This window comes from Mixophyes fleayi, chromosome 6 (assembly GCF_038048845.1).
Source record: "Mixophyes fleayi isolate aMixFle1 chromosome 6, aMixFle1.hap1, whole genome shotgun sequence".
Taxonomy (NCBI): domain Eukaryota; kingdom Metazoa; phylum Chordata; class Amphibia; order Anura; family Limnodynastidae; genus Mixophyes; species Mixophyes fleayi.
Window position 1 is genome coordinate 224905179 of NC_134407.1, and position 27633 is coordinate 224932811.

At 41.6% G+C, this 27633-nt stretch overlaps 2 protein-coding genes across 4 annotated transcripts in view; one reads left to right on the forward strand and one right to left on the reverse strand.

Annotated features, from left to right (window-relative positions):
* The window catches only part of LOC142160092 (uncharacterized), a 270628-nt gene that overhangs the window by 157962 nt on the left and 85033 nt on the right, over positions 1-27633 (forward strand). The window lies entirely within an intron of this gene.
* LOC142160078 (uncharacterized) lies at positions 1143-25127 on the reverse strand. Of its 3 annotated transcripts, none has more exons than XM_075214991.1 (5): positions 25044-25127; positions 17790-18045; positions 13060-13194; positions 11905-11985; positions 1143-4920 (listed from the first exon to the last, which is right to left on the reverse strand). In XM_075214991.1, the coding sequence occupies exons 3-5, from the start codon at positions 13061-13063 to the stop codon at positions 2036-2038; spliced, it is 2970 nt and encodes a 989-aa protein (XP_075071092.1). In that variant the 5' UTR covers positions 13064-13194; positions 17790-18045; positions 25044-25127; the 3' UTR covers positions 1143-2035. The 3 variants fall into 3 exon arrangements, with proteins under 3 accessions (XP_075071092.1, XP_075071094.1, XP_075071091.1); XM_075214993.1 differs by lacking the exon at positions 17790-18045 and adding an exon at positions 12104-12285 and having other exon boundaries at positions 25044-25125; XM_075214990.1 differs by lacking the exon at positions 17790-18045 and having other exon boundaries at positions 25044-25125.

Sequence of the window (27633 nt, forward strand, 5' to 3'; positions counted from 1 at the left end):
ACCCACAAATTCTGACAAACTCCAAGTATTGATTAGGCAAGAATGGGTGGCCATCAGTCAGTATGTAGCCCAGATGTTGATTGACAACGAATTGCGGAGGTCTTCAAAAAGAAAGGTCAACAATGCAAATATTGACTCTTTGAATAAACTTAATGTAATTGTCAATAAAAGCCTTTGACACTTATGAAATGCTTGTAATTTAAATTCCGTATACCATAGCAACATCTGAAAAAAAGGTCTAAAAACACTGAAGCAGCAAACTTTGTGAAAACCAATACTTGTGTCATTCTCATAACTCTTGGTCATGACCGAAGTAATGACATCAGTATTTTTATGGTTTCCTTTGTACTTTCTGTAGCTGTCAAAATGAGTAGAGGGTGTCTTGGCTTGCCCTATCTCTTGTGGGCTTTCAGGGTGAAGGGGGGCAGGTCTCTGTTTCCCCATTCTATTTTTTGAGGCAGTAGTGGATTTCGATGTCGAAGGCTTCATCCACCGTTACTGACCATGCCTACTGCCATCAGACATTCGCCGACTGCACATTAGTTGTAGGATAGTAGCTGCCACCACCAGGCTCCTTCACAGCACCTGGAAACGCTTACATCTAGGTGGTCAGTATAGCTGCTGCAGCACCTCTTTACTGTTGACTGGCTATTGTTCCTGTTTACTATGAATTAGGACTGCTGGGTAGCAGGCAGATTCACTGGGTTAAACACAGAACAGCCGGATAATGGATTAGAGTGTTAGCTAATATCTGTACATCACAAAATACAGCAGGCAATAGGTGTCCGGCAGAATCTTACAAGCAGTGATGTTATATTACTCTTGTAGTGTCCTTATAAGGAACGTTACACACTAGTTAGAGGTACTGGTGATCAGCTAGACGTACAGATGGAATACACATTTTCATGCACAATTCAGCTTTTTATACATTACTGGATAGACAACCTTGCAGAAGATAATCCAGCCTACGGTATCTTTAACCAATCCATGCTGATTCATATAGCTAGAATGTAAATCAGACTGGAGGGGTTTCACAGTTTTACCATTGATGCTAGTGGCAGGGGGAAGGGTACATCCATCCTGACCACAAGCTACCAGGGGGAGGGAGGCATGATTGGGTAAGAAGACGTTAAAAATGAATATTGTTTATTTATATACTCTATCTTTTATTAGGTGTTACCTCAGTGATGGGCAACCTGATACACTTCACATAGTGTGGCCCTCTAACATTCATAAGGGCCGTACATTGCCCTTAATCTCAATATTAAGCTAAAACAATACATTTAATGAAAGACACCTGACATATCAGTAAACATTTCTAAACAAGTGTTTCAAACCGTAACAAACAAATCTGACAATAAAGCAGTAAGTAGATGGGGCTGCAGCAGAAGACTCAGAGGGTTGCATGTGGCCCTAGGGCCACTGTTGCCATCACTGATTTACATGAAGACGAAAATTGTAAAGTATTTCCAAAGTTTATCTCACGTTGTATATATATATATAAATATATGAAGTATAAATAAGATCAGAAAGAAAAAAAATGCATATGAACAGTTTACATGAAAAAAATAAGCATTAAAATACACTTGTGACGATATATGTGAGGTAAAGGTTTTCCCGGGGATTCCAATAGGGAAATATATCCTCAGTAAACCACTGAAGAGCTCTGCCCAGCTGAACCCTTATAGAAACTTCTACATAATATCCATGAACATTTTTAGCAGCTTTATTACTAAGGCAACTTCAGTTTTAAGTTTCTAATTTTTAAAAAGCCACATAGCAATTATACAACAAGAGCATGAACATGGGTATACTCCTCAGTAGTAAATGACATCTGAAACATTTCCCACATTATGGGACATGGATTACCTCTGGTGTAAATAATTTGATGGCCAATAAGTTCTGAACAGATTTTAAACCATTTACCAGTTTCAGAGTAAGTATATGGTCTCTCTCCTGTGTGACTGTTCTGATGTACAAGTTCTGGATTACATCTACACCATTCCCCACACACTTTATATGAAAATGATTGTACTCATGTATGAATCGTCAGATGTCTAACAAGCCCTGATTTTTTAGCAAAACATTTCCCACATTCAGAGCAAGAATATGGTCTCTCTCCTGTATGAGTTCTCTGATGTCTTGTTAAAATTCCTTTGAATTTAAAACATTTCCCACATTCAGAGCAAGAATATGGTCTCTCTCCTGTATGAATACGCTGATGTCTAACAAGTTCTGGTTTGCTTTTAAAACATTTTCCACATTCAGAGCAACAATATGGTCTCTCTCCTGTATGAATTCGCTGATGTGTAACAAGTTCTGATTTGTATTTAAAACATTTCCCACATTCCAAGCAAGAATATGGTCTCTCTCCTGTATGAATTCGCTGATGTGTAACAAGTTTAGATTTGCATGTAAAACATTTCTCACATTCAGCACAAGAATATGGTCTCTCTCCTGTGTGAATCATCTGATGTGTAACAAGTTCTGATTTACTTGAAAAGCATTTCCTACATTCAGAGCAAGGATATGGTCTCTCTCCTGTATGAGTTCTCTGATGTCTGTTTAAAATTGATTTATGAATAAAACATCTCCCACATTCAGAGCAACAATATGGTCTCACTCCTGTGTGAATCATGTGATGCCAATGAAGTTGAACATTATTTATAAAACATTTCCCACATTCAGAGCAAGAATATGCTCTCTCCCCTGTATGAATTTGCTGATGTCTAACAAGTTCTCCTTTGCATTTAAAACATTTTGCACATTCAGAGCATGAATATGGTCTCTCTCCTGTATGAATTCGCTGATGTTCAACAAGTTCCGATTTGCATTTAAAACATTTTGCACATTCAGAGCAACAATATGGTCTCTCTCCTGTATGAGTTTTCAAATGCTGAACAAGACCTGACTTGCCTTTAAAACATTTCCCACATTCAGAGCAAGTATATGGTCTTTCTCCTGTATGAATTCGCTGATGTTCAACAAGTTCCGATTTGCATTTAAAACATTTCTCACATTCAGAGCAAGAAAATGGTCTCTCTCCTGTATGAATTCGCTGATGTTTAATAAGTGCTGGTTTGCATGTAAAACATTTCCCACATTCAGAGCATGAATATGGTCTCTCTCCTGTATGAGTTCTCTGATGTTTTCTTAAAATTGATTTATATTTAAAACATTTCCCACATTCAGAACACCAATAAGGTTTCTCTCCTGTATGCGTTCTCTGATGTCTTATTAAAATTGATTTATGAGTAAAAGATTTACCACATTCAGAGCAATATGGTCTCTCTTTTGTGTGAATTTGCTGATGTTTAACAAGTTCTGATTTACATCTAAAACCTTTCAGACATTTAGAGCATGAATATGGTCTCTCTCCTGTATGAGTCCTCTGATGTTTTCTTAAAATTGATTTATATTTAAAACATTTCCCACATTCAGAGCAAGAATATGGTCTCTCCTCTGTATGAATACGCTGGTGTTCAACAAGTTCCGATTTGCATTTAAAACATTTTGCACATTCAGAGCATGAATATGGTCTCTCCTCTGTATGAATTTGATGATGTTTAACAAGTTCTGATTTGCATCTAAAACATTTCCCACATTCAGAGCATGTATATGGCCTTTCTCCCGTATGAGTCATCTGATGAAGTGTTAAACTTGATTTACGGATAAAACATTTGCCACATTCTGAGCAACAATATGGTTTCTCTCTCGTGTGAGTTCTCTGATGTGAAGCTAAGCTTGCATTAGTTGTAAAACATTTCCCACATTCAGCACAACAATATGGTTTCTCACCTGTATGTCGTCTCTGATGATTAATAAGATGTGCATTCTGTGTAAAACATTTTCCACATTCTGAGCAACAATATGGTCGCTCTCCTGTATGAATTCTCTGATGCATAACAAAGTTTGTAATACTTCCAAAACATTTCCCACATTCAGTACAAGGATATGGTAACTCACCTGAATGAAGTTTTCGATGTTTGACAAGATTTGAATTGCATTTAAAATATTTTCCACAATCAGAGCAACAATATGGTCTCTCTCCTGTATGACTTCTTTGATGTACAACAAGATCGGAATGACCATGAAACCCTTTCCCACATTCAGAGCAAGAATATGGGTGTATTCCTGTGTGAATCCCCTGATGTTTAACAAGATCTGACTTATTTTTAAAACATTTCTCACATTCTGAGCAACAATATGGTCTCTCTCCTGTATGAATGTGCTGATGTTTAACAAGTTCTGAATTGCATTTAAAACATTTCCCACATTCAGAGCAACAATATGGTTTCTCTCCTGTATGACTTCTCTGATGTACAACAAGACTTGATTTGTTTCTAAAACATTTCCTACATTCAGAGCAAGAATATGGTCTCTCTCCTGTGTGAATCCTTTCATGTCTAACAAAATCTGCTTTACTTCTAAATCCTTTCCCACACTCTGTGCATGAGTATGGGTGTACTCCTGTGTGAATGATCTGATGTACAACAAGTTTTGACTTATGTATAAAACATTTCCCACATTCAGAGCAGCTATATATTCCTCTGGTATGAGTTTTCTGATGCATTGTTAAATTTGATTTATAGATAAAACATTTCCCACATTCAAGACAAGAAAATGGTCTCTCTCTTGTATGACCTCTCTGATGAGTAAGCAGGAGTGATTTTCTGATAAAGCTTTTCCCACATTCCAAGCAGGACCAAACCTTTTTTGCAATGTGACTGCTTTTTCCCATCCTCTGGGGTTTAACGGAGCTTAACCCGTTAAAACAATTCTCATCATTGGAAGTAGATTCTGATTCCTCCTTAATATATTGTGTATGATTTGTGAGTGTACAAATGTTGTCTTTGAGACTTTCTTCATCACACGAGAATAATTCTTCCTTATGAAGAGCAGATGGATCTTTAGAGCTTTCTGTTGGAAATATGTTTGGTGGTTAGATTTATAAAATGTCATTATTGTTACTACTAATCACATCATATAACAGTCACAACCCTGCTGTCTACCCTAATGTATCATAATTAGGGATTTGGATTTTATATGAAAATACACAAAAAGTACAATTTAGAAAACCCAAAACACATTCCAGGGGGTATATTTACTGAACTGCAGGCTTGAAAAAGGTGGAGATGTTGCCTATAGCAACCAATCAGATTATAGCTGTCACTAATCTAGAATCTGATTGGTTGCTATAGGCAACCTCTCCACTTTTTCAAACCTGCAGTTTAGTTAATATAGCCCCAGGTCCTGTAGGCCCCTTAAAAAAAAGCAAAACAAAATTTCACAGGTGTAGCCCACACAACTTATCAGAAACTAATTTGGCAAACAAAATAAACCCATATAAACGACGACCACTTGCTCCTAGCTACAGAAGCACCCATGGTCTACTTATAATATTGCTGTCAGTGATTGGTGCTTTCTATTTTAACAAGCCTATTGGATTAAAAGAGAAATTGTCTCATATAGATGAAGAACACAGATGTTGGTTGGATTTATTAATTGTTTCATAAAATGAAGTGGTTAAAACGAGGAGTGTGGGTTTTTTTAAATTTTATTTTGTGATACAACATGACACAGCGGGCCAGGGAATGCTAGCACTTGTAGTTCCCCTGCTGTAATTCCTGTGACCTACAAAGTAGACCAATCTAATCCATTATCCGGCCGTTCGGCGGTTGGGACCCAGTGTCAAGTATCAATACTCTGCCCGCTACCCTGCAGCTCTAGCCATTGTTATAGGCCAGGGGGAACCATCCACAGCAACCCTGATCTGAAGGCAAGAGGTCAGGTGTACCAGCCCAGGTGCCCAACAAGGGGTTACACTAGTAGAGATAGTTACCCAGAAGGAAGCGGTTCTAGTTGCTGGTGAAGGAGTATAGTGGTGGCAGCAGAATCACTCCTACTGCGTTTAGAGGGGCACATTTGGGATAAAGATGGGACGGTGGCCCAGAAACACAGCAGGGTGGCATAGGAGGTCCATCCTGTGAAGAGATTTCTGATGGCAAACTTTTTGTGCACCAGACAGGAGAGCGATTTATTCAGGAGAGGAATAACTGCAGCCAGGAGAACGCACAGGATGTCTGCATACACCAATATGTCCAAGGCAGACCTTGAGACTCTGTGCAATGCCAAGTGCATTGATATCAGGAATTCGCCAACCAGGGTTGGTTTGAGAGCAGCGCTGAGAAAATGGCACCTACAGCACCTAAGGTACTGGCCAAAGCAGCGGTCCAGTTAAAAACCAGGAACAAGGTGCCTCAGACCGCCAGAGCTGAGTGCTCTGTCCAACAGATGGTACCAACAGAACCAGCTCCTCTGTCCTATGATGAGCATAGAGGTTCCTGGGTGTCACGCTTCAAAGCAAGTCACAGCTATGGAGCCCTAGATGTGATAAAGGTAAAATATAGCAGATAAATGGAACAAACCAAGTAATGCTGAAACTGCACAGGAATATCTAAGATGACTGGATACTGGTTGCAAGGAATACCGCGGGTGCAGGTAGAATGGTTAGATGAAGAGAGATCCGGAGTAGTGATGTGAAGTCCTTGAGCACAGGAGACATACCAAAGGGGAAGGCAACATAACAACAATGACCAGCACATGAGAGGGAGAGAGGCAGGTATAAACACCCAGGTGCAGGAGATAATTAGTGACACAGGTTAACCCTAATAATAACAAAGGAAAAGGCACAATAGCAGCACCTCTAGTGAACAGAGGTACTGGCTTATAAACATAATAAAACAAGTCCAAGGTCCTGTAAGCAGCAGCTGCCAATAAGAAGCATGCGATACAGAGGGCTGCAGGCAGATCCTGACAGCGGGCTAAGGATCCAATTGGCGGCCTTATGGACAAGGCAAGTGCAGCTGAGCGGGGTACAGGTCATTGAGGCATGGCGCCAAGATGGAAGGACACCAGCCATGCAGCCCAGGGGGAGACGGCCTTTAGGAGAGCAGGACTATCATCTTTACCCTAAATTTGAGGACAGTGTTGGTAATATTAACAAGCATCTGCAAGTATTTGAAGGGTCTGCAGACTACACCCTGTACCCAGAGTGGAATGGGTCAAGCATTTGGTGCCCACACTGCAAGGACGTGCAGTAAAAGCCTACTGTGGAGTGCTCTCAGAGGACTGTGCAGACTATTATATAGTTAAAAGGGCCCTCCTTAAACAGTACAGTATTACCCCAGAAACAAACTTTTATATCCTATCCAGAAGGCTCCAGTAAAGTTCCAATATGAAGATCAATTTAAATTTCTCAAATTTAATATGAAAATCAATAAAATGCTTACATAGCCACAAATCTATCAACATGGTAGCACTAATCACTGCTCCTCTAGGGGATTCTTGTGTATCAATGCTTAAGTATTTTACATAAAAAAAACAAGGGACTGTAGGCAGCTGTAGCGGACAGGGAATCTAACTGCCGAGACAGTTCCAACTTCAATTCTCTCCTCTTGGAATGGATTGCATGTATTTAATCCAGTAGTTGAAAGTTCCATATACAGAATGAGATAGCAAACGGGTCCTAATAATGACTGTATTGGTCTACAACTCTTCCACATCATTTTAACATCAATTGGAGCAATTACATTTTTCAAATACAAATGTGGATTATTTTCCTACAAGTGCACTGTAGGTAGATTATTAACAATATCATGTTGTGTCCTTATTACTGCTGTTTGAATTGGATTTATTATATTATAATTTACATGTAATTTTATATTCTTTATTTTTTAGGTCATGAAATGTGTCATATTAATTGTTTATTTTTAATAAATGTTTTTTATATGATATTAATTTAATTTATGGTGGTATAGTGTCATGGTTCAGAAGGGTGGAACCTACGGTTTGCCTAGATTTGCACTACTCAAGCAGGGCGCGGAGTCTAACGAGGAGACGGTATTCACCAGGGACCAGCTGCAAGGCGGTTTGGCTTTGCTGTGTCTATCTCGCAGGTCTATCTTACCAGGAGTACCAGACGAAACCTCTAGAGGAACATGCAAGATATTCAGCAATGGCAGTCCACACGTAGAGGAGAGTAGAAGAGATTGGTGGGTGCCACTGAAATGGCGGAGAAGGACTGAGTGCGGTGTTAGCTCTGCGGACGACAGTTTACCACTGGGATAGCAGCAGGATCACTAGGAAGTGTCAGTACTGTTAGTCAGCAGGTTACCACTGGTACGGATGAGTAGCGCAGAGTAGAGTGTCAGTTCTGCAAACTACAGGTTACCACTGTAATGATGGCAGGAACAATTTAGGAAGTGTCAGTTCTGAAGTCAGCAGGCTACCACTGGAATGGAGGTGTAGCACAGAGTAGAGTGTCAGTTCTGCAAACTACAGGTTACCACTGGAATGGCGGCAGAAATACTTTAGGAAGTGTCAGTTTCTGAAGTCAGCAGGTTATCACTGGAACGCAGGTGAAAGACCTATTAGAGTGTCAGCTCTGCAGTCAAACAGGAACAAGGGAGCCACGTCTAGCACAAAGAAGGTAACATAAAGAACAGGCACCAAACATTCAAGGGAAGGTGCCTTTTAAAATTTGGAGCCAAAATATTCATCCAATGGGAGAGGAGCAGAGGAAATAAATGGGACGGGTCGAAACGAAGATGGCGGCGACCAGGACGGAGCGGATGGATGTCGGAGTCAGGTTAGAGTGCCGGGGATCGGGTGTGCAGCACGATCGCCTGGCGTGTGACATATAGATTATTTGGTATTAGTGATTTGCGCTTCCCAATATTACCCCAGAGACCTATCGACAAAAGTTCCGGGACCTTGCCAAGAACCCTCATGTCACCCATGAGGAGTTTGCTAACCTGCTGTGGGAGTCTGGCAGGAAATGGGTGTGCAGAGCCCTATTTGGAAAAAAAATGGGTACATTTAGAAAATTCCAACCAGCCCCAACGTTAGATCAATAGCTCCCACGATTAATACTTAGGCCTTCCTCCAGCCCCAACATTAAAATAATAGTATTCCCATTTAATAAATAAACCTATTTCCCTCCCTCCAAACAGCCCCAGCAATAAATTAATAGTATTTTCATTTCATAAATATACCTATTTCCCGCAACCATCACTGCCATTAAATAATTCAGTCACATTTAATAAATAGACCTCATTCTCCGCAAACTCACCCTCACATTCAATAGCTCCCAAACAGCCCCATCTTAAATTAATAGTCCCACTATTAAATTGCCCCATCACCCCACAAACAAAATTGCAACCACTAAGTAGCCACCACCTACCTCACACTACATTGCCACCTGTGCCATCACACACACATTACCACAAGCCCCCTGTGCCATCACACACATTACCACAAGCCCCCTGTGCCATCACACACATTACCACAAGCCCCCTGTGCCATCACACTACATTGCCACAAGCCCCCTGTGCCATCACACACATTACCACAAGCCCCCTGTGCCATCACACTACATTGCCACAAGCCCCCTGTGCCATCACACACACATTACCACAAGCCCCCTGTGCCATCACACTACATTGCCACAAGCCCCCTGTGCCATCACACACACATTACCACAAGCCCCCTGTGCCATCACACACACATTACTACAAGCCCCCTGTGCCATCACACACACATTACCACAAGCCCCCTGTGCCATCACACACTACATTGCCACAAGCCCCCTGTGCCATCACACACACATTACCACAAGCCCCCTGTGCCATCACACACACATTACCATAAGCCCCCTGTGCCATCACACTACATTGCCACAAGCCCCCTGTGCCATCACACACACATTACTACAAGCCCCCTGTGCCATCACACACACATTACCACAAGCCCCCTGTGCCATCACACACACATTACTACAAGCCCCCTGTGCCATCACACACTACATTGCCACAAGCCCCCTGTGCCATCACACACATTACCACAAGCCCCCTGTGCCATCACACACATATTACTGTGCCCCTTCGTCACCACACTGTGCCCCCTTATGATCACACTGCGCCCTCCATGCTGCTTTTCGCCCATTCACGTGGCCTCCCTTCATCACACTGTGCCATGCTGCTCCCCATCTCCTTCTTCACTGTGCTATCCTGCCCACCTCTCTTTCATCACTGTGTCATGCTGCTCCCCCCTCTCATTTATCACTGTGCCACCCCCCTCCTTCAACACTGTGCCATGCCGCTCCCCCCTTCATCACACAGTGCCATCCTGCCCCCCCCTTCATCACACTGTGCCATCCTGCCCCCCCCTCTTTCATCACTGTGTCATGCTGCTCCCCCCTCTCATTTATCACTGTGCCACCCCCCTCCTTCAACACTGTGCCATGCCGCTCCCCCCCTTCATCACACAGTGCCATGCTGCTCTCCCCTCTCCTTCAATGTGCCATGCTGCTCCCCCCCTTCGTCACTGTGCTATCCTGTCCACCTCACCTTCATCACTGTGTCATGGTGCTCCCCCCTCACATTTATCACTGTGCCACCCCCCCTCCTTCATCACTGTGCCATGCTGTCCTCCCCTCTCCTTCATCACTCAGTGCCTTTGTTTTCCTCCCCTTGCCTCTGTTCCTTTATTTACCTCTGTATTTGCTTCTTTCATCTGTTCTCTTCTCTCTTCTTGCTTGCTCCTCTCTGCGCCGCTTCTCACTATATGACGGGCGTGACTTGATGACGTCAAGCCCGACATTCAGTGCAAACGACGCAGAGAGGAAAGAAGAGGGACGCTGGCTCCGGGATCACATATTCTTTTTTTTTTTAAGTATCCTGCTCTGCCACCAATGAAGGGGGCGGGGCCACCCCCCACCCCTAGCAGGAAAAAAACCCGAAATGAAAACAAGAGGTTTCAAAAAAACAAAAATAAAACAATAGTCAGCAGTGAGGGCCCGGGCTGGGCCCCCTGGCATGCCCGGGCCTGGGCAATTAGTCCCCGCCCCCCCCCCTCTCTTGGGCCCTGCGTCTGCCTCCTGTATCAACCCTGGCGCCACAGAGTCTGTGCCGGGATATTACATATTAATGCGCCAGTGCGGAGCACAGGAACCATTTGTTTGTTTCATCACAATTGGGATATTTTCCCTGTTATCTCTAATACATACAGAACAGGAGACTTGGTACCAATATGAAAAATACATCTATAAAATAAGTTATTACTAAGTGATCCGGCCACAGATGCGCTGCTACTATACAAGAGACGGTTGGCGGCAGCATTACGGGTTTGGAATTGCCAGGAAACTGAATATACAGTCCCCTACTGTTTAGAGGGGACTGTGATTGGTAGAGTTATCTACCTTTAGCTAAGCTCATTAATACAAAGGAGTCCCGGCTCCAATTAGACTAAAAACATAAAATTATATGAAACTTTCGGTTAATTATGGTATTTTTATTCAATATGTGGGGGGGGCAAAACATAGGAATATTAAGCACCAAATTAAAACAAAATGAACACTGAAAACTATTTATAATAACATATTATATTACATCATCTAATGTAATATTATATAATATAGAATCTCACCCTGTACACATGTAACAATTTATTTATACACATAGGGCCCCAGTCCTTAAAGAAAGCACAGCAAAAAAAAAAAAAAAAAAAGAGTAACTTTGCACCTGGGCAAAACCATGTTGCGTTGCAGTGGGGAGGTACATTTAAAATGTGGGGGCAGAATTTTAGTTGGGAAAGGGCATGTCCTAGATTAACTTTAAATGTCAGTGCAAAAATAAAGCCATTAAGTATGTGTGCTACATGAAAAAACAGCCAGCAATTTCCTTACATTAAAAATAATAAACTAATTTGCACCCCTTGTATTGTAACAAGGTTAGTCGAGGAGAAAACATACTACTTTTATTGCCGTACTCTCCTTAATGACTTAAGCCCATTGTGATAACATCTCCTATATGCATACAGGACTGTGGCTAAACCTCTTCTTACCCAGTGATGTGAGGGGCTGGTGATTCTCCATCATCACGTCCTTGTACAGATCCTTGTGTCCTCCTATATATACTCCCCCTCCTGCATGGAGAAATAGACAGTGACATCATCCACCTTATAGGACCCTGATACACACAATGGTCATCACCCAGACACATCCCCTGGTGTTACTGTATAATGTCCCATTCCCAGCAGTCACCTCTCCAGTCAGCAGCTGAATGATCTTGTTGGTCAGTTCCAGGATCTTCTGGTCATTGTCTCTCTCATGTATCAGTGAGTGAGGTGGAGGCACCGTGATGGGGCTCTGGGGCCTGCTCAATCCTCCTGACACACAGGGATGGCTGCTGGGTGTCTTACACTAACCGGAGGTCTTCTTCACAGCTGTGTATTGACAGACATTATTATCTCTATGTATGTCGAATGCCCAGGTGTTAAATAATAGATTATAATGGAGAGCTCGGTGGCACAGTGGTTAGTATCGCTGCCACACAGGACTGAGGTCATGGATTCTATACCTGTGTATAATTTGTATGTTTTTCCCGTGTTTACATGGCTTTCTCCAAGAGTTCAAAAACGTACTAGAAGATTAATTGGCTCATGACAAAAATGAAACATAGGGTGTATGTGGTAAACAAGTTAGACTGTAAGCTCCAATATACAGAAATGTGAATCCTGAGAAACCCTCTGTACAGTGCTGTGTAATACAATGGCACTATATACACAATAATACATAATGTAATAAGGGATATCACTGTTGTATTCATAGATATATGTTATGAGATTGTGACATTCCCAGCATCCCTCACCTCTGTCACCTTATTCCAAGTCATCCCTTATACTTACTCTCATCATACTTCCCCACAATATACAATGGTCTACCTGTATTTTCCCTTTATATGATATCTACAGAATTAGACTAGGTGAGTAGCAGAAATAACAGAGCCCTCCAGAGAGATTTTGAAGATTAGATAATGATTTGTAGGTGGACAGCTAAGAAAAATGATGCATGCCTCAAAAGTAGAAAACTTGCACAGACCCTTCTCTTCTATATAATAATAATATTTATAACTAACGGTTTGTGCCAGGAGTTGTCTCATTCATCTTCCTATTTGTAGCTCACTGAAGACCCTGTTTGTGTGAGTGTCATGTACTTACCCATTCGGGGTTAAGTCCAATTACCCATTCGGGGTTATTGGCAGGTCCCTGCCAATAGGATCCAATGGGAGTGTCCTCAGCCACACTATAAAGGCTCCTCTCAAGGGTTGCTGGGACTCATTCACTGCAGGAAATCTGTGGAGCAGAGAACTGTGTTCAGGCTCAGTATTCTTTGGCATCTACTTCAGTAGCTGCTATTCCTTCTAGTTTGCTGTCTTTTCTTCTTCTCCTAGCTGTGCTTTCTAACTCCTCTTTGGTTTCTTTCTTTTTATCTGGTGGTGCCGTGGCTATTACATCCCTAACGATAGTTACCTGGACAGAGGTATATAAGTCTTGCCACAATTTGCTGCCTTGCCTTTTAAAATTCAGTAGACTACATAGAAACAGGCCCCACCGTAAGCTACAGCGTACATCATTATCTCCATTCAAGAAGCAACATTTTATCTATGAGGAATGTGACAGTATGGACCTCCCATGCCACCCTGTACGTGTTGCTGCGGTTCGGCTGGGCTTGCCTGGCCAGTTCCCACAGTAGGAGGGACTTGCTGCCACCACTAGGCTCCTTCACCGGCACCTAAAACCGCTTCCTTCTGGGCAACTCTGCCTGTTAGTGTACCCCCTTGCTGGGCACCTAGGCTGGTACATCTGACCTCTTTCTATAGATCAAGGTTGCTGTGGATGGTTCCCCTCGACCTATCACACTGCCCAGAGCTGCAGGGTAGCAGGCAGAGCGTTGGTACTGGATGCTGGGTCCCAACCTCAGAACTGCCAGATAGCGGATTAGATTTGGTCTAATCTGTAGGTCACAGGAATTTACAGCAGGTAAGTAGTCGTCAAAGCAGGATCTTGAAGCAGTGATGTTTTATTAGCTCAAATAGCCATTATAAGGGCAATTACACACTAGTTTATGGTGCTATTGATCTCCAGAGGGTACAGATAGAATAATACATCACATGGTCAAACAGTGCTCTTGTTATACAGTTTTGGACACAGCACCCTTTTCCGACCAGGCACCAAAAAGTCTGAAATATTAAATTAAAAGATTAACAGCAGTATGTAATATGTTCTCTAACCTTGGAGTTAGCACAATTTTATACTTTAACTAATTTCACATCAATCTGTGATTTCCTAAGTCACTTTCTGTCTACATTGTTCAGAGATTTCCTACCTGTCTCAGACACAGGATGACAGTCTTAACAACTCCCTGCTGTGTGTACAAGCTAAACAAGTGTTGGGCATTCACAAATATAAAAGGTCTAATTAACATGAGATCCTTTCTTCAGACAGTTACAAAAACACATTTCCTTCAAAATATGCCTATTGCATCAGAAATTAGTACATTTCAACTATCAAAAATCAGTACAATTCCAATTATATAAACTGGTGCCTATGCTACTAATTGAAATAAATTTCTACAATAAGTTATTTCTACATAATCCAGCCACAAGAAGGAATTAGTATGGTGTCTGTATGATGACTACTTTAGTTAAGCTCAGTGGTTAAATCAGTTTATGCAGAAATCCATTTGGCATTTGTGAGACCCAGTGTGCTTGCTAGCAATGAGATGGTATTTCCGACACAAGGACACTCCTCACTATGGGCAAACTGAGGTTTTTTCCTCTACTACAGCTAACTAGCTATATACCTTTAAGCCATTATCACTCAGGTTCGATTTTGAGAGGAATATTATGCACGCACTTTATTTTATCTTTTGACAATTATCTGTACTTTTCTTTAAGCATATTGTAAGTGCTATGGCCACCAGTGCGCCATAAACTTGTAGAAGTAGCGGAAGACGTATTCACCTATAGCAGCCGCCTTTCCCATAGAGACTGGTTATGCTCACAGTTACTCGGATGCCCCTAGGACTTACACTCAGTGTAATACAAGTTTATGGTCACAGGGCAGCACTCAGGTGTGGGAGATAGTACACGGAGGAGGGACAGGCCAGAGGTCTGCTGACAGAGATGACAAAGACTGACTGGCCTGACAGAGCACAGGCGGAATCGACTGGTACAAGCTGGGTCAGGGCCACAGGCAAAGGTTCAGAGTCCGGGTACAGGCAGAAGGTCAGGGCCACAGGCAAAGGTTCAGAGTTTGGGTACAGGCAGAAGGTCAGGGCCACAGCAAGGTTCAGAGTTCGGGTACAGAGAGAAGGTCAGGGTCACAGGCAAAGATTCAGAGTCCAGGAACAGGCAGAGGTCATACACAGGAAAAGCAATCCAAGGTTAAACACCAACACTGCACAGACGCAGGTAGCAAACTGGAACAGAACGTTATAACCAGCAGTGAGGCTCAGTTCTCACTGCCTTACATAGTACCAAGAGTCAATTGGGACAAAGCCCTGAAAGTATCCCCAGGACCAGCCTAAATAATTAGCAGTCCTGGTGGCCAATGAGGATGCAGTGCCCAGCTGCATAATTAGTCAGGGCTGCAAGATAAAACTCTAATCAGCCATGGATGGCCGATTCTAAACAGACCTGCGAGCGCGCCCGGCTGTTTGACAGCTGGCAGGGTGCGGTGGCAGAGCTTCAAGCGTCCCGGTTGTTGCCTAGGCAACCAGGACGAGGGAGCCGGAAGTGACGTTCCGGTCATCATGGAGACGGCCGGGACGCCAGAGACCAGGGGCAGCGAGTCGCGATGGTGCCTGCGGCTCCTGACAGTAAGGCTCACACTTCCATTATGTGGAGACATCCAGACAAGATTATAGGCAAACCGCTTTCTCATACCTGCCCGTCTGTTTATTGACTAATTGCAGGCCATTCCTAGTGTACAAGATGGAGACTGTTCTGGGGCTGTTATACGTAGACTCTGATTTATCATTCACCCCAAAAGCCAGCTAGCGCAATCTATGGCTTCCATATTGGGCTCTGCATGCCATATTCCCTGTCGGCACCAGCTTATTTCCCCCTACTTTTTTCGCTCATGAATGGATGTCACCCGCTCTAGGAGCTCTAGGTTCTAATAATTTTGTTCTCTGAGCATGTCTGTCAGCTCTTTATTTAGTAATACAGAGGGCTTTATCTAGCCTATACTGATTTCTATTTTGCAGGAATATTATACCATGATTTTAGGCAGTGCCACTACAACGTGAGCATGCCCAAGTTTAGTTCTTCAGTCACTACACTTAATGCAGGTATATTTGGTGAATCACTAGCTTCATGGTTTTACCAAGAGTACAGGTTTTACACAGCCACTTACTTGATGCTTTTACTCGCTTTAGCTAACATCGATAGGGCCCTTTAGTGCTTGGACAATGCTAACTTTTGATTGGGCGACATATTATCAATTATTGTTGGCAGTAATAGAACAATGAGATCATTCCAGAGTACAAGACAGTTACCCACTACAATTTACACACTTTGAATTCTTTGATGCGCTGATTTCAGATTTGGGGACATGCTTCCCTAGTTTATGCTAACACTAGACTGATTGCCATTCATGGATCTTTTATAAAATACGTTCAAACATACATTGCTGGCAGGGGGAGCTTCTAAGGTGATATTTTGACCAAGGGCAATTTACATGCCTTCTTGCCTTCACTAGCCCGTTATATTTGGGTTATACTATAAGCCCACGTTGAGGGGGAGAAGCACCTGAGGTTTACCTCATGTAACGTTAATGACTGCCTTCAGGTCTTTTAGGTTGGTGCGCTACTTGTCTGCTTTGATGCTACATCCTGGCGTTACATTACCTGATGACTTCTATTACTAGTATATAGAATTATGGAAGGTGATTACATCTATGATTTGCATAGATAGAGCTGATGCGGCATTACTTGCTGTCTGACTGAAGAGAGAGGTCGCAGACGGATATTTAGCTAGCGGGTGTGGGTTTCCATTGACTCAATTGCAGCCCCAACCATATGTCCAGTTGCTTTAGGTGAACAGTATCTTCGCACACAGGGGATGTCACATAGTTGGTGACGCTTAATTTCTTCCTTGAGTTTAATTCATTGCTAGCAATTTTTCAAAAGAGCATAAGGTTTCGCAGTGGGGGAATATGTCACCCATTCGCTAGGTTTGGGCAGCTACAGCTGCAGCTTTAAAAGTGTCTTCCATAGCAGCGTTAAAACAATTAGGAAGACGGAAGTCCGATGGCTACGGGAACTGTTGGCACAAGCTCAACACAATGCAGCTGTCCGTTTGATACCGACGTAGCACGTTTATTTGGCATTGCATTCACTTACCCCCTTTTGGTGCGTATCCGGGGAAGAGCTCTGCTTAGTTCAATGCACTGGCTCTGTCATTCTTGTGCACAATTGGTGCTCGTTTGCACATCCTATGGTCGTAAATGGTTGGTTAAGATGGGTTTTAGGTGGTCGTCCTATATCCCTTTATTGTCTTTAGATGTGGGAATGGTTGGTCCTCCTGACATCATTGCCATTAATTTAAGGAGCAACGTTTAGGTAAGTCCCTTGATTTGCTCTCTGTTAGGGAGGATCTGAGGACAATCCAGGCACACTGGCCAGCCGTACCTCTCTGACGGACGTAAGGGGTGCCCAGTCTCTTCTGGAGGTATCATATCCCAGTCCCCGTGCGCGTGGTTTGCTTAAAAAAGTCAACAGGTCCACAGGACACATAGTCCCGGCTCTGTATGGATTGTGCATTAACCACTGATTACTATGAGGGAAGACACTTGTGTAGGGCGGATTGTGTACACCTTATAGGAGAGGGTCTATGCATTTTCATAAAAATTTACTGGAGGTTGGTGAGAGGTAGCTTAGTTACCTGTTGGCAGGCTGTAGGCCTTTAAAGGGCTACAGTGTTGGCAGGAAGGCCTTTGCAAAACAACAAATTTATACAGTGCTTCCATTGATCGGCCGCAGGTCACTGTCCTCTTCGAAGTAACTTTGGCTCTTGGTCCCTTTGTGTGGGGGATCCCTTGACCTGCTGTGTGTTAGCCCGACATTGAGTCCATAAGGGGTGTAGTCACGCTGATGTCAGATTTAGCACTGGCCAATCGTAACGGATTATATCCTGGGAACTGTGGTTAGTGTCAGATGGTTACTACTACTAGTTGTAGCTGACTCACAATTTACCTTCTCCTCCACAATGTCTTGTTTTTAGTAAACTGTGACCTTTATTTGTCAACAAATTTCCAGTGTCAGTGTCTTTATTTATTGTAAGTACTGGTTCAGTCCTAACGTGTGAGTCTGCAGATTTTAAAATTCACCCATATCAGTGTGTGCTGGGAGTTATTACTCCCCATATATCACTGTACAGACCCCTCTCGTCTATATAATAATAATCCCCATATCAGTGTGTGCTGGGAGTTATTACTCCCATATATCACTGTACAGACCCCTCTCCTCTATATAATAATAATAATCCCCCATATCAGTGTGTGCTGGGAGTTATTACTCCCCATATATCACTGTACAGACCCCTCTCCTCTATATAATAATAATAATCCCCATATCAGTGTGTGCTGGGAGTTATTACTCCCATATATTATTGTACAGTCCCCTCTCCTCTATATAATAATAATAATCCCCCATATCAGTGTGTGCTGGGAGTTATTACTCCCATATATCACTGTACAGACCCCTCTCCTCTATATAATAATAATCCCCCATATCAGTGTGTGCTGGGAGTTATTACTCCCATATATCACTGTACAGACCCCTCTCCTCTATATAATAATAATAATCCCCCATATCAGTGTGTGCTGGGAGTTATTACTCCCCATATATCACTGTACAGACCCCTCTCCTCTATATAATAATAATAATCCCCATATCAGTGTGTGCTGGGAGTTATTACTCCCATATATCACTGTACAGACCCCTCTCCTCTATATAATAATAATAATCCCCATATCAGTGTGTGCTGGGAGTTATTACTCCCATATATCACTGTACAGACCCCTCTCCTCTATATAATAATAATAATCCCCATATCAATATGTGCTGGGAGTTATTACTCCCCATATATCACTGTACAGACCCCTCTCCTCTATATAATAATAATAATCCCCCATATCAGTGTGTGCTGGGAGTTATTACTCCCATATATCACTGTACAGTCCCCTCTCCTCTATATAATAATAATAATAATCCACCATATCAGTGTGTGCTGGGAGTTATTACTCCCATATATCACTGTACAGACCCCTCTCCTCTATATAATAATAATAATCCCCCATATCAGTGTGTGCTGGGAGTTATTACTCCCATATATCACTGTACAGTCCCCTCTTCTCTATATAATAATAATAATAATCCACCATATCAGTGTGTGCTGGGAGTTATTACTCCCCATATATCACTATACAGACCCCTCTCCTCTATATAATAATAATAATCCCCCATATCAGTGTGTGCTGGGAGTTATTACTCCCATATATCACTGTACAGTCCCCTCTCCACTATATAATAATAATAATACCCATATCAGTGTGTGCTGGGAGTTATTACTCCCATATATCACTGTACAGACCCCTCTCCTTTATATAATAATAATAATTCCCCATATCAGTGTGTGCTGGGAGTTATTACTCCCCATATATCACTGTACAGTCCCCTCTCCTCTATATAATAATAATAATAATCCCCCATATCAGTGTGTGCTGGGAATTCTTACTCCCATATATCACTGTACAGTCCCCTCTACTCTATATAATAATAATAATAATAATAATCCCCCATATCAGTGTGTGCTGGGAGTTATTACTCCCATATATCACTGTACAAACCCCTCTATATAATAATAATAATGCCCATATCAGTGTGTGCTGGGAGTTATTACTCCCCATATATCACTGTACAGACCCCTCTCCTCTATATAATAATAATAATCCCCATATCAGTGTGTGCTGGGAGTTATTACTCCCCATATATCACTGTACAGACCCCTCTCCTCTATATAATAATAATAATCCCCATATCAGTGTGTGCTGGGAGTTATTACCCCCATATATCACTGTACAGACCCCTCTCCTCTATATAATAATAATAATCCCTATATCAGTGTGTGCTGGGAGTTATTACTCCCCATATATCACTGTACAGTCCCCTCTCCTCTATATAATAATAATAATAATAATAATAATCCCCATATCAGTGTGTGCTGGGAGTTATTACTCCCCATATATCACTGTACAGACCCCTCTCCTCTATATAATAATAATAATCCCCCATATCAGTGTGTGCTGGGAGTTATTACTCCCATATATCACTGATCAGACCCCTCTCCTCTATATAATAATAATAATCCCCCATATCAGTGTGTGCTGGGAGTTATTACTCCCATATATCACTGTACAGGTCCCTCTCCTCTATATAATAATAATAATCCCCATATCAGTGTGTGCTGGGAGTTATTACTCCACATATATCACTGTACAGTCCCCTCTCCTCTATATAATAATAATAATAATAATCCCCCATATCAGTGTGTGCTGGGAGTTATTACCCCAATCCATATATCACTGTACAGACCCCTCTCCTCTATATAATAATATTAATCCCCCATAGTGTGTGCTGGGAGTTATTACTCCCCATATATCACTGTACAGACCCCTCTCCTCTATATAATAATAATAATCCCCATATCAGTGTGTGCTGGGAGTTATTACTCCCCATATATCACTGTACAGACCCCTCTCCTCTATATAATAATAATAATAATCCCCATATCAGTGTGTGCTGGGAGTTATTACCCCCATATATCACTGTACAGACCCCTCTCCTCTATATAATAATAATAATCCCTATATCAGTGTGTGCTGGGAGTTATTACTCCCCATATATCACTGTACAGTCCCCTCTCCTCTATATAATAATAATAATAATAATAATAATAATAATCCCCATATCAGTGTGTGCTGGGAGTTATTACTCCCCATATATCACTGTACAGACCCCTCTCCTCTATATAATAATAATAATAATCCCCATATCAGTGTGTGCTGGGAGTTATTACCCCCATATATCACTGTACAGACCCCTCTCCTCTATATAATAATAATAATCCCTATATCAGTGTGTGCTGGGAGTTATTACTCCCCATATATCACTGTACAGTCCCCTCTCCTCTATATAATAATAATAATAATAATAATAATAATAATAATCCCCATATCAGTGTGTGCTGGAAGTTATTACTCCCCATATATCACTGTACAGTCCCCTCTCCTCTATATAATAATAATAATCCCCCATATCAGTGTGTGCTGGGAGTTATTACCCCCATATATCACTGTACAGACCCCTCTCCTCTATATAATAATAATAATAATAATAATAATAATAATCCCCATATCAGTGTGTGCTGGGAGTTATTACTCCCCATATATCACTGTACAGACCCCTCTCCTCTATATAATAATAATAATCCCCCATATCAGTGTGTGCTGGGAGTTATTACTCCCCATATATCACAGTACAGACCCCTCTCCTCTATATAATAATAATAATCCCCCATATCAGTGTGTGCTGGGAGTTATTACTCCCCATATATCACTGTACAGACCCCTCTCCTCTATATAATAATAATAATCCCCATATCAGTGTGTGCTGGGAGTTATTACTCCCATATATCACTATACAGTCCCCTCTCCTCTATATAATAATAATAATCCCTATATCAGTGTGTGCTGGGAGTTATTACTCCCCATATATCACTGTACAGTCCCCTCTCCTCTATATAATAATAATAATCCCCATATCAGTGTGTGCTGGGAGTTATTACTCCCATATATCACTGTACAGTCCCCACTATATATAATAATAATAATCCCCATATCAGTGTGTGCTGGGAGTTATTACTCCCCATATATCACTGTACAGTCCCCTCTCCTCTATATAATAATAATCCCCCATATCAGTGTGTGCTGGGAGTTATTACTCCCATATATCACTGTACAGTCCCCACTATATATAATAATAATAATCCCCATATCAGTGTGTGCTGGGAGTTATTACTCCCCATATATCACTGTACAGACCCCTCTCCTCTATATAATAATAATAATCCCCATATCAGTGTGTGCTGGGAGTTATTACTCCCATATATCACTGTACAGACCCCTCTCCTCTATATAATAATAATAATCCCCCATATCAGTGTGTGCTGGGAGTTATTACTCCCATATATCACTGTACAGACCCCTCTCCTCTATATAATAATAATAATCCCCCATATCAGTGTGTGCTGGGAGTTATTACTCCCCATATATCACTGTACAGTCCCCTCTCCTCTATATAATAATAATAATCCCCCATATCAGTGTGTGCTGGGAGTTATTACTCCCATATATCACTGTACAGTCCCCTCTCCTCTATATAATAATAATAATCCCCCATATCAGTGTGTGCTGGGAGTTATTACTCCCATATATCACTGTACAGACCCCTCTCCTCTATATAATAATAATAATCCCCCATATCAGTGTGTGCTGGGAGTTCTTACTCCCATATATCACTGTACAGTCCCCTCTCCTCTATATAATAATAATAATCCCCCATATCAGTGTGTGCTGGGAGTTATTACTCCCATATATCACTGTACAGACCCCTCTCCTCTATATAATAATAATAATCCCCCATATCAGTGTGTGCTGGGAGTTATTACTCCCATATATCACTGTACAGACCCCTCTCCTCTATATAATAATAATAATCCCCCATATCAGTGTGTGCTGGGAGTTATTACTCCCCATATATCACTGTACAGTCCCCTCTCCTCTATATAATAATAATAATCCCCCATATCAGTGTGTGCTGGGAGTTATTACTCCCATATATCACTGTACAGTCCCCTCTCCTCTATATAATAATAATAATCCCCCATATCAGTGTGTGCTGGGAGTTATTACTCCCATATATCACTGTACAGACCCCTCTCCTCTATATAATAATAATAATCCCCCATATCAGTGTGTGCTGGGAGTTATTACTCCCATATATCACTGTACAGTCCCCTCTCCTCTATATAATAATAATAATCCCCCATATCAGTGTGTGCTGGGAGTTATTACTCCCATATATCACTGTACAGTCCCCTCTCCTCTATATAATAATAATCCCCATATCAGTGTGTGCTGGGAGTTATTACTCCCATATATCACTGTACAGTCCCCTCTCCTCTATATAATAATAATAATAATCCCCCATATCAGTGTGTGCTGGGAGTTATTACTCCCCATATATCACTGTACAGTCCCCTCTCCTCTATATAATAATAATAATCCCCCATATCAGTGTGTACTGGGAGTTATTACTCCCATATATCACTGTACAGTCCCCTCTCCTCTATATAATAATAATAATCCCCCATATCAGTGTGTGCTGGGAGTTATTACTCCCCATATATCACTGTACAGTCCCCTCTCCTCTATATAATAATAATAATCCCCCATATCAGTGTGTGCTGGGAGTTATTACTCCCATATATCACTGTACAGTCCCCTCTCCTCTATATAATAATAATAATCCCCCATATCAGTGTGTGCTGGGAGTTATTACTCCCATATATCACTGTACAGACCCCTCTCCTCTATATAATAATAATAATAATCCCCCATATCAGTGTGTGCTGGGAGTTATTACTCCCATATATCACTGTACAGACCCCTCTCCTCTATATAATAATAATAATCCCCCATATCAGTGTGTGCTGGGAGTTATTACTCCCATATATCACTGTACAGACCCCTCTCCTCTATATAATAATAATAATCCCCCATATCAGTGTGTGCTGGGAGTTATTACTCCCATATATCACTGTACAGACCCCTCTCCTCTATATAATAATAATAATCCCCCATATCAGTGTGTGCTGGGAGTTATTACTCCCATATATCACTGTACAGTCCCCTCTCCTCTATATAATAATAATAATCCCCATATCAGTGTGTGCTGGGAGTTATTACTCCCCATATATCACTGTACAGACCCCTCTCCTCTATATAATAATAATAATCCCCCATATCAGTGTGTGCTGGGAGTTATTACTCCCATATATCACTGTACAGACCCCTCTATATATAATAATAATCCCCCATATCAGTGTGTGCTGGGAGTTATTACTCCCATATATCACTGTACAGTCCCCTCTCCTCTATATAATAATAATAATCCCCATATCAGTGTGTGCTGGGAGTTATTACTCCCATATATCACTGTACAGCCCCCTCTCCTCTATATAATAATAATAATCCCCATATCAGTGTGTGCTGGGAGTTATTACTCCCCATATATCACTGTACAGCCCCCTCCCCTCTATATAATAATAATAATCCCCATATCAGTGTGTGCTGGGAGTTATTACTCCCATATATCACTGTACAGTCCCCTCTCCTCTATATAATAATAATAATAATCCCCATATCAGTGTGTGCTGGGAGTTATTACTCCCATATATCACTGTACAGACCCCTCTCCTCTATATAATAATAATAATCCCCCATATCAGTGTGTGCTGGGAGTTATTACTCCCCATATATCACTGTACAGTCCCCTCTCCTCTATATAATAATAATAATCCCCCATATCAGTGTGTGCTGGGAGTTATTACTCCCCATATATCACTGTACAGACCCCTCTCCTCTATATAATAATAATAATCCCCCATATCAGTGTGTGCTGGGAGTTATTACTCCCCATATATCACTGTACAGTCCCCTCTCCTCTATATAATAATAATAATCCCCCATATCAGTGTGTGCTGGGAGTTATTACTCCCATATATCACTGTACAGACCCCTCTCCTCTATATAATAATAATAATCCCCCATATCAGTGTGTGCTGGGAGTTATTACTCCCATATATCACTGTACAGTCCCCTCTCCTCTATATAATAATAATAATCCCCCATATCAGTGTGTGCTGGGAGTTATTACTCCCCATATATCACTGTACAGTCCCCTCTCCTCTATATAATAATAATAATCCCCATATCAGTGTGTGCTGGGAGTTATTACTCCCATATATCACTGTACAGTCCCCTCTATATATAACTATAATATAATATAACATTACCTCAGTCACACGATATATAACGATGCTGGATAGATCCTATGTCCCAGCCCCTCCTCAGTGCCACGTACTAGAAGCTGGTGGGGGCTGCGGTTATTTCATGTAAAATCTTTTGTCTGGGAGACTACAGGAAAATGGCCGCCACTGGGCTACTTGGAGAACATAGAATTTTTTTTATCTGTGCTACAATAACATGGCCGCCTCTGTTTCTGTATCGAGTACATTCATTATCCATCAAATTGTATAAATATTACCCACTGGTTTAGTGTATTATTTGCTGAGAACTACAGTGATGACACGGCAGCCATGTTTGATTGGGGCACTGGTTAGGGTGATAGTTATATAATTCTTTAACAGGGATGAGAGAAGCTGCTGGTTATTTCTTTGTATATGTATTATATGTCATACTTCTTTACATGGTACATATAATTATGTGTACATTAGCCTGTATATTATTTTATATATACATGTATAATACTGCATATACTGTGTGATATGATTATATATATATATATATATATATATATATATATATATATATATATATATATATATATATATATTGGTGTACATTACCTTGTAAGATACATCATACATTGTATGTACTGTGAGTTATATGTTACACTCTATAGTATAGAGGGTATTTATTTGCTTGTTTTCCTCACATTTTCTTTTGAAAATTAAGAACAATCGGAGCCTTTGGATGGGAACAAATAGATCATACTTGCCAACTCTCCCGGAATGTCCGGGAGACTCCCCCATTTTGCGAGAGTCTCCCGGGTGAATGTGGCAATCTCCCGAATTCTGCCCACTTCACTAGGAAGTGCCCCACTGTCATATGACGCCTTTGCGTCATGCCGTCACAGGGGGCGGGGCCGAAATGACGCGATTTTGGCCGCCCTCTCGCCCACCTCCACTGGCTGGCTCCCGGAAGAGAGCTGAAGAAAGTCTGTAAGTATGAAATAGATCCGGTATTTTGTTAAGACAGTATTTTCATTTTGACATCACTAACCATATTGTTTGTCTATTGATTTAAGCTGAATATTCATTTTGTACACAATTCTATTTAGAACTTTCAGTCTTCAGGTATAAAAGCTTCTATATTAATTTATTCACATTTATCCGATATCATACACTTCGTATTAAAACGACACATAGGGATTAGTATTGTGCTTTTAGGGATAGGTAAACCTAACTTGCACACAGTGTCGGACTGGGGTATGAAGGGCCCACCGGGGGACTGCAACGCTAGGGGGTCACCAGAGGGGGTGTGGCCAGTCATCAAAGAGGCGAGACCAGACACTAGAGGGGGGTGTGGTCAGCCCACGAAGGACAGCTAGCACCATAGTGTATTATATAAAGAATTCAGTGTGTATATAAAGAATACACAGTCTTGACCTGCCGCTTATATTGGGCAGAACAGTCACCAAAAATCGGGATTGTCCCACTAGACTTAGAACATTTGACAGACTGTCCTACCTGTTCTTGTGACTTTCACCACCTGTGGCTGCTGTTTTCTTTAGTTGCAGCTTGTCTGGATCCCGGAATGTTGGGGGCCCTATTTAAAAAAAAAAAATGGGTACTGTGACTGGATCACTCATAAATAACTTATGATATCAATTTATTGAAGGGAAATAGCGCAGGGTGCATATTTATATAATTGCATAGGCACTTATTTTTTGTATTGTATATATTCTGAGATAGGAAATCGTTATTTCTGAGACCAGGGTAGAAACTGTTTTTTCACCTTACTAAAGGATATGCCTTATTTCTGCTGTATATATATACAATATCTCATACAATAGGCCTTTGTGGATGGAGGTTTTATGTGTATTGGGATTCATTTAGTATGGAAGTGTCATTGTTTAGGATTTGTAAGGTTGCTAGTGGAAACCTCCAATTAGGCCTATGTGCAAGGGAGTCTGATAGCAGGATGTGCTAACGAAGTTTTGTGATGAAGTGTCATGCCTGCTCTGGCCAAAGGCCCAGCAGGGGGTGGTTACTGTGTGGCCTTTTGCCCAGAGTGAATTTCATCGATAAGTAAATTTTGTTAGCCTTGAAATGCATGTAAATCCATGTTTGTGTAAATAGATTACATCCTGATTCTAAAAATAGACTATTTCTGAACTGTATAAAAGATGAGCTGTGTGAGCATGTAATGTGTTCTTCTGATTTCAACTGACCTGATCACTGGGACCTTTAATCAGTGAGAGCAAATAAACATCTTGCTTCAAAGACCTGCTTGGAAACATCTTCAATATTCCTGTATTCCTGTGATCTACAGATTAGACCCTAAATCTAATCGGTTCTCCGGCTGTCTCTGAGGTTTGGACCCAAGCGTTTCCAGTACCACCACTCTGCCCACTACCCAGCAGCCCTGGTCAGTGTGATAGGTCAGGGGGGGGATCCATCCACAGCAACCCTGATCTATCGTGAGAGGTCAGGAGTACCAGCCCAGGTACACTAGCAACGAGATACGCTAGCAGCGTCATTTACCCAGAAGAAACCCGGTACTAGATGTCGGTAAGGAATCCAGTGGTGGCAGCTTGTATAAGCCCCTCCTACTGCAGCAAGAGGGCGCTTTTTGGATAAT

What these genes read in the sequence shown, in the direction of transcription:
- LOC142160078 (XM_075214991.1), bottom strand. An exon ending in CCAGCCCCTCACATCACTGG is followed by an intron (nt 4,921 to 11,904) that starts GTAAGAAGAGGT and finishes TATTTCCAACAG; the next exon opens with AAAGCTCTAAAGATCCATCT.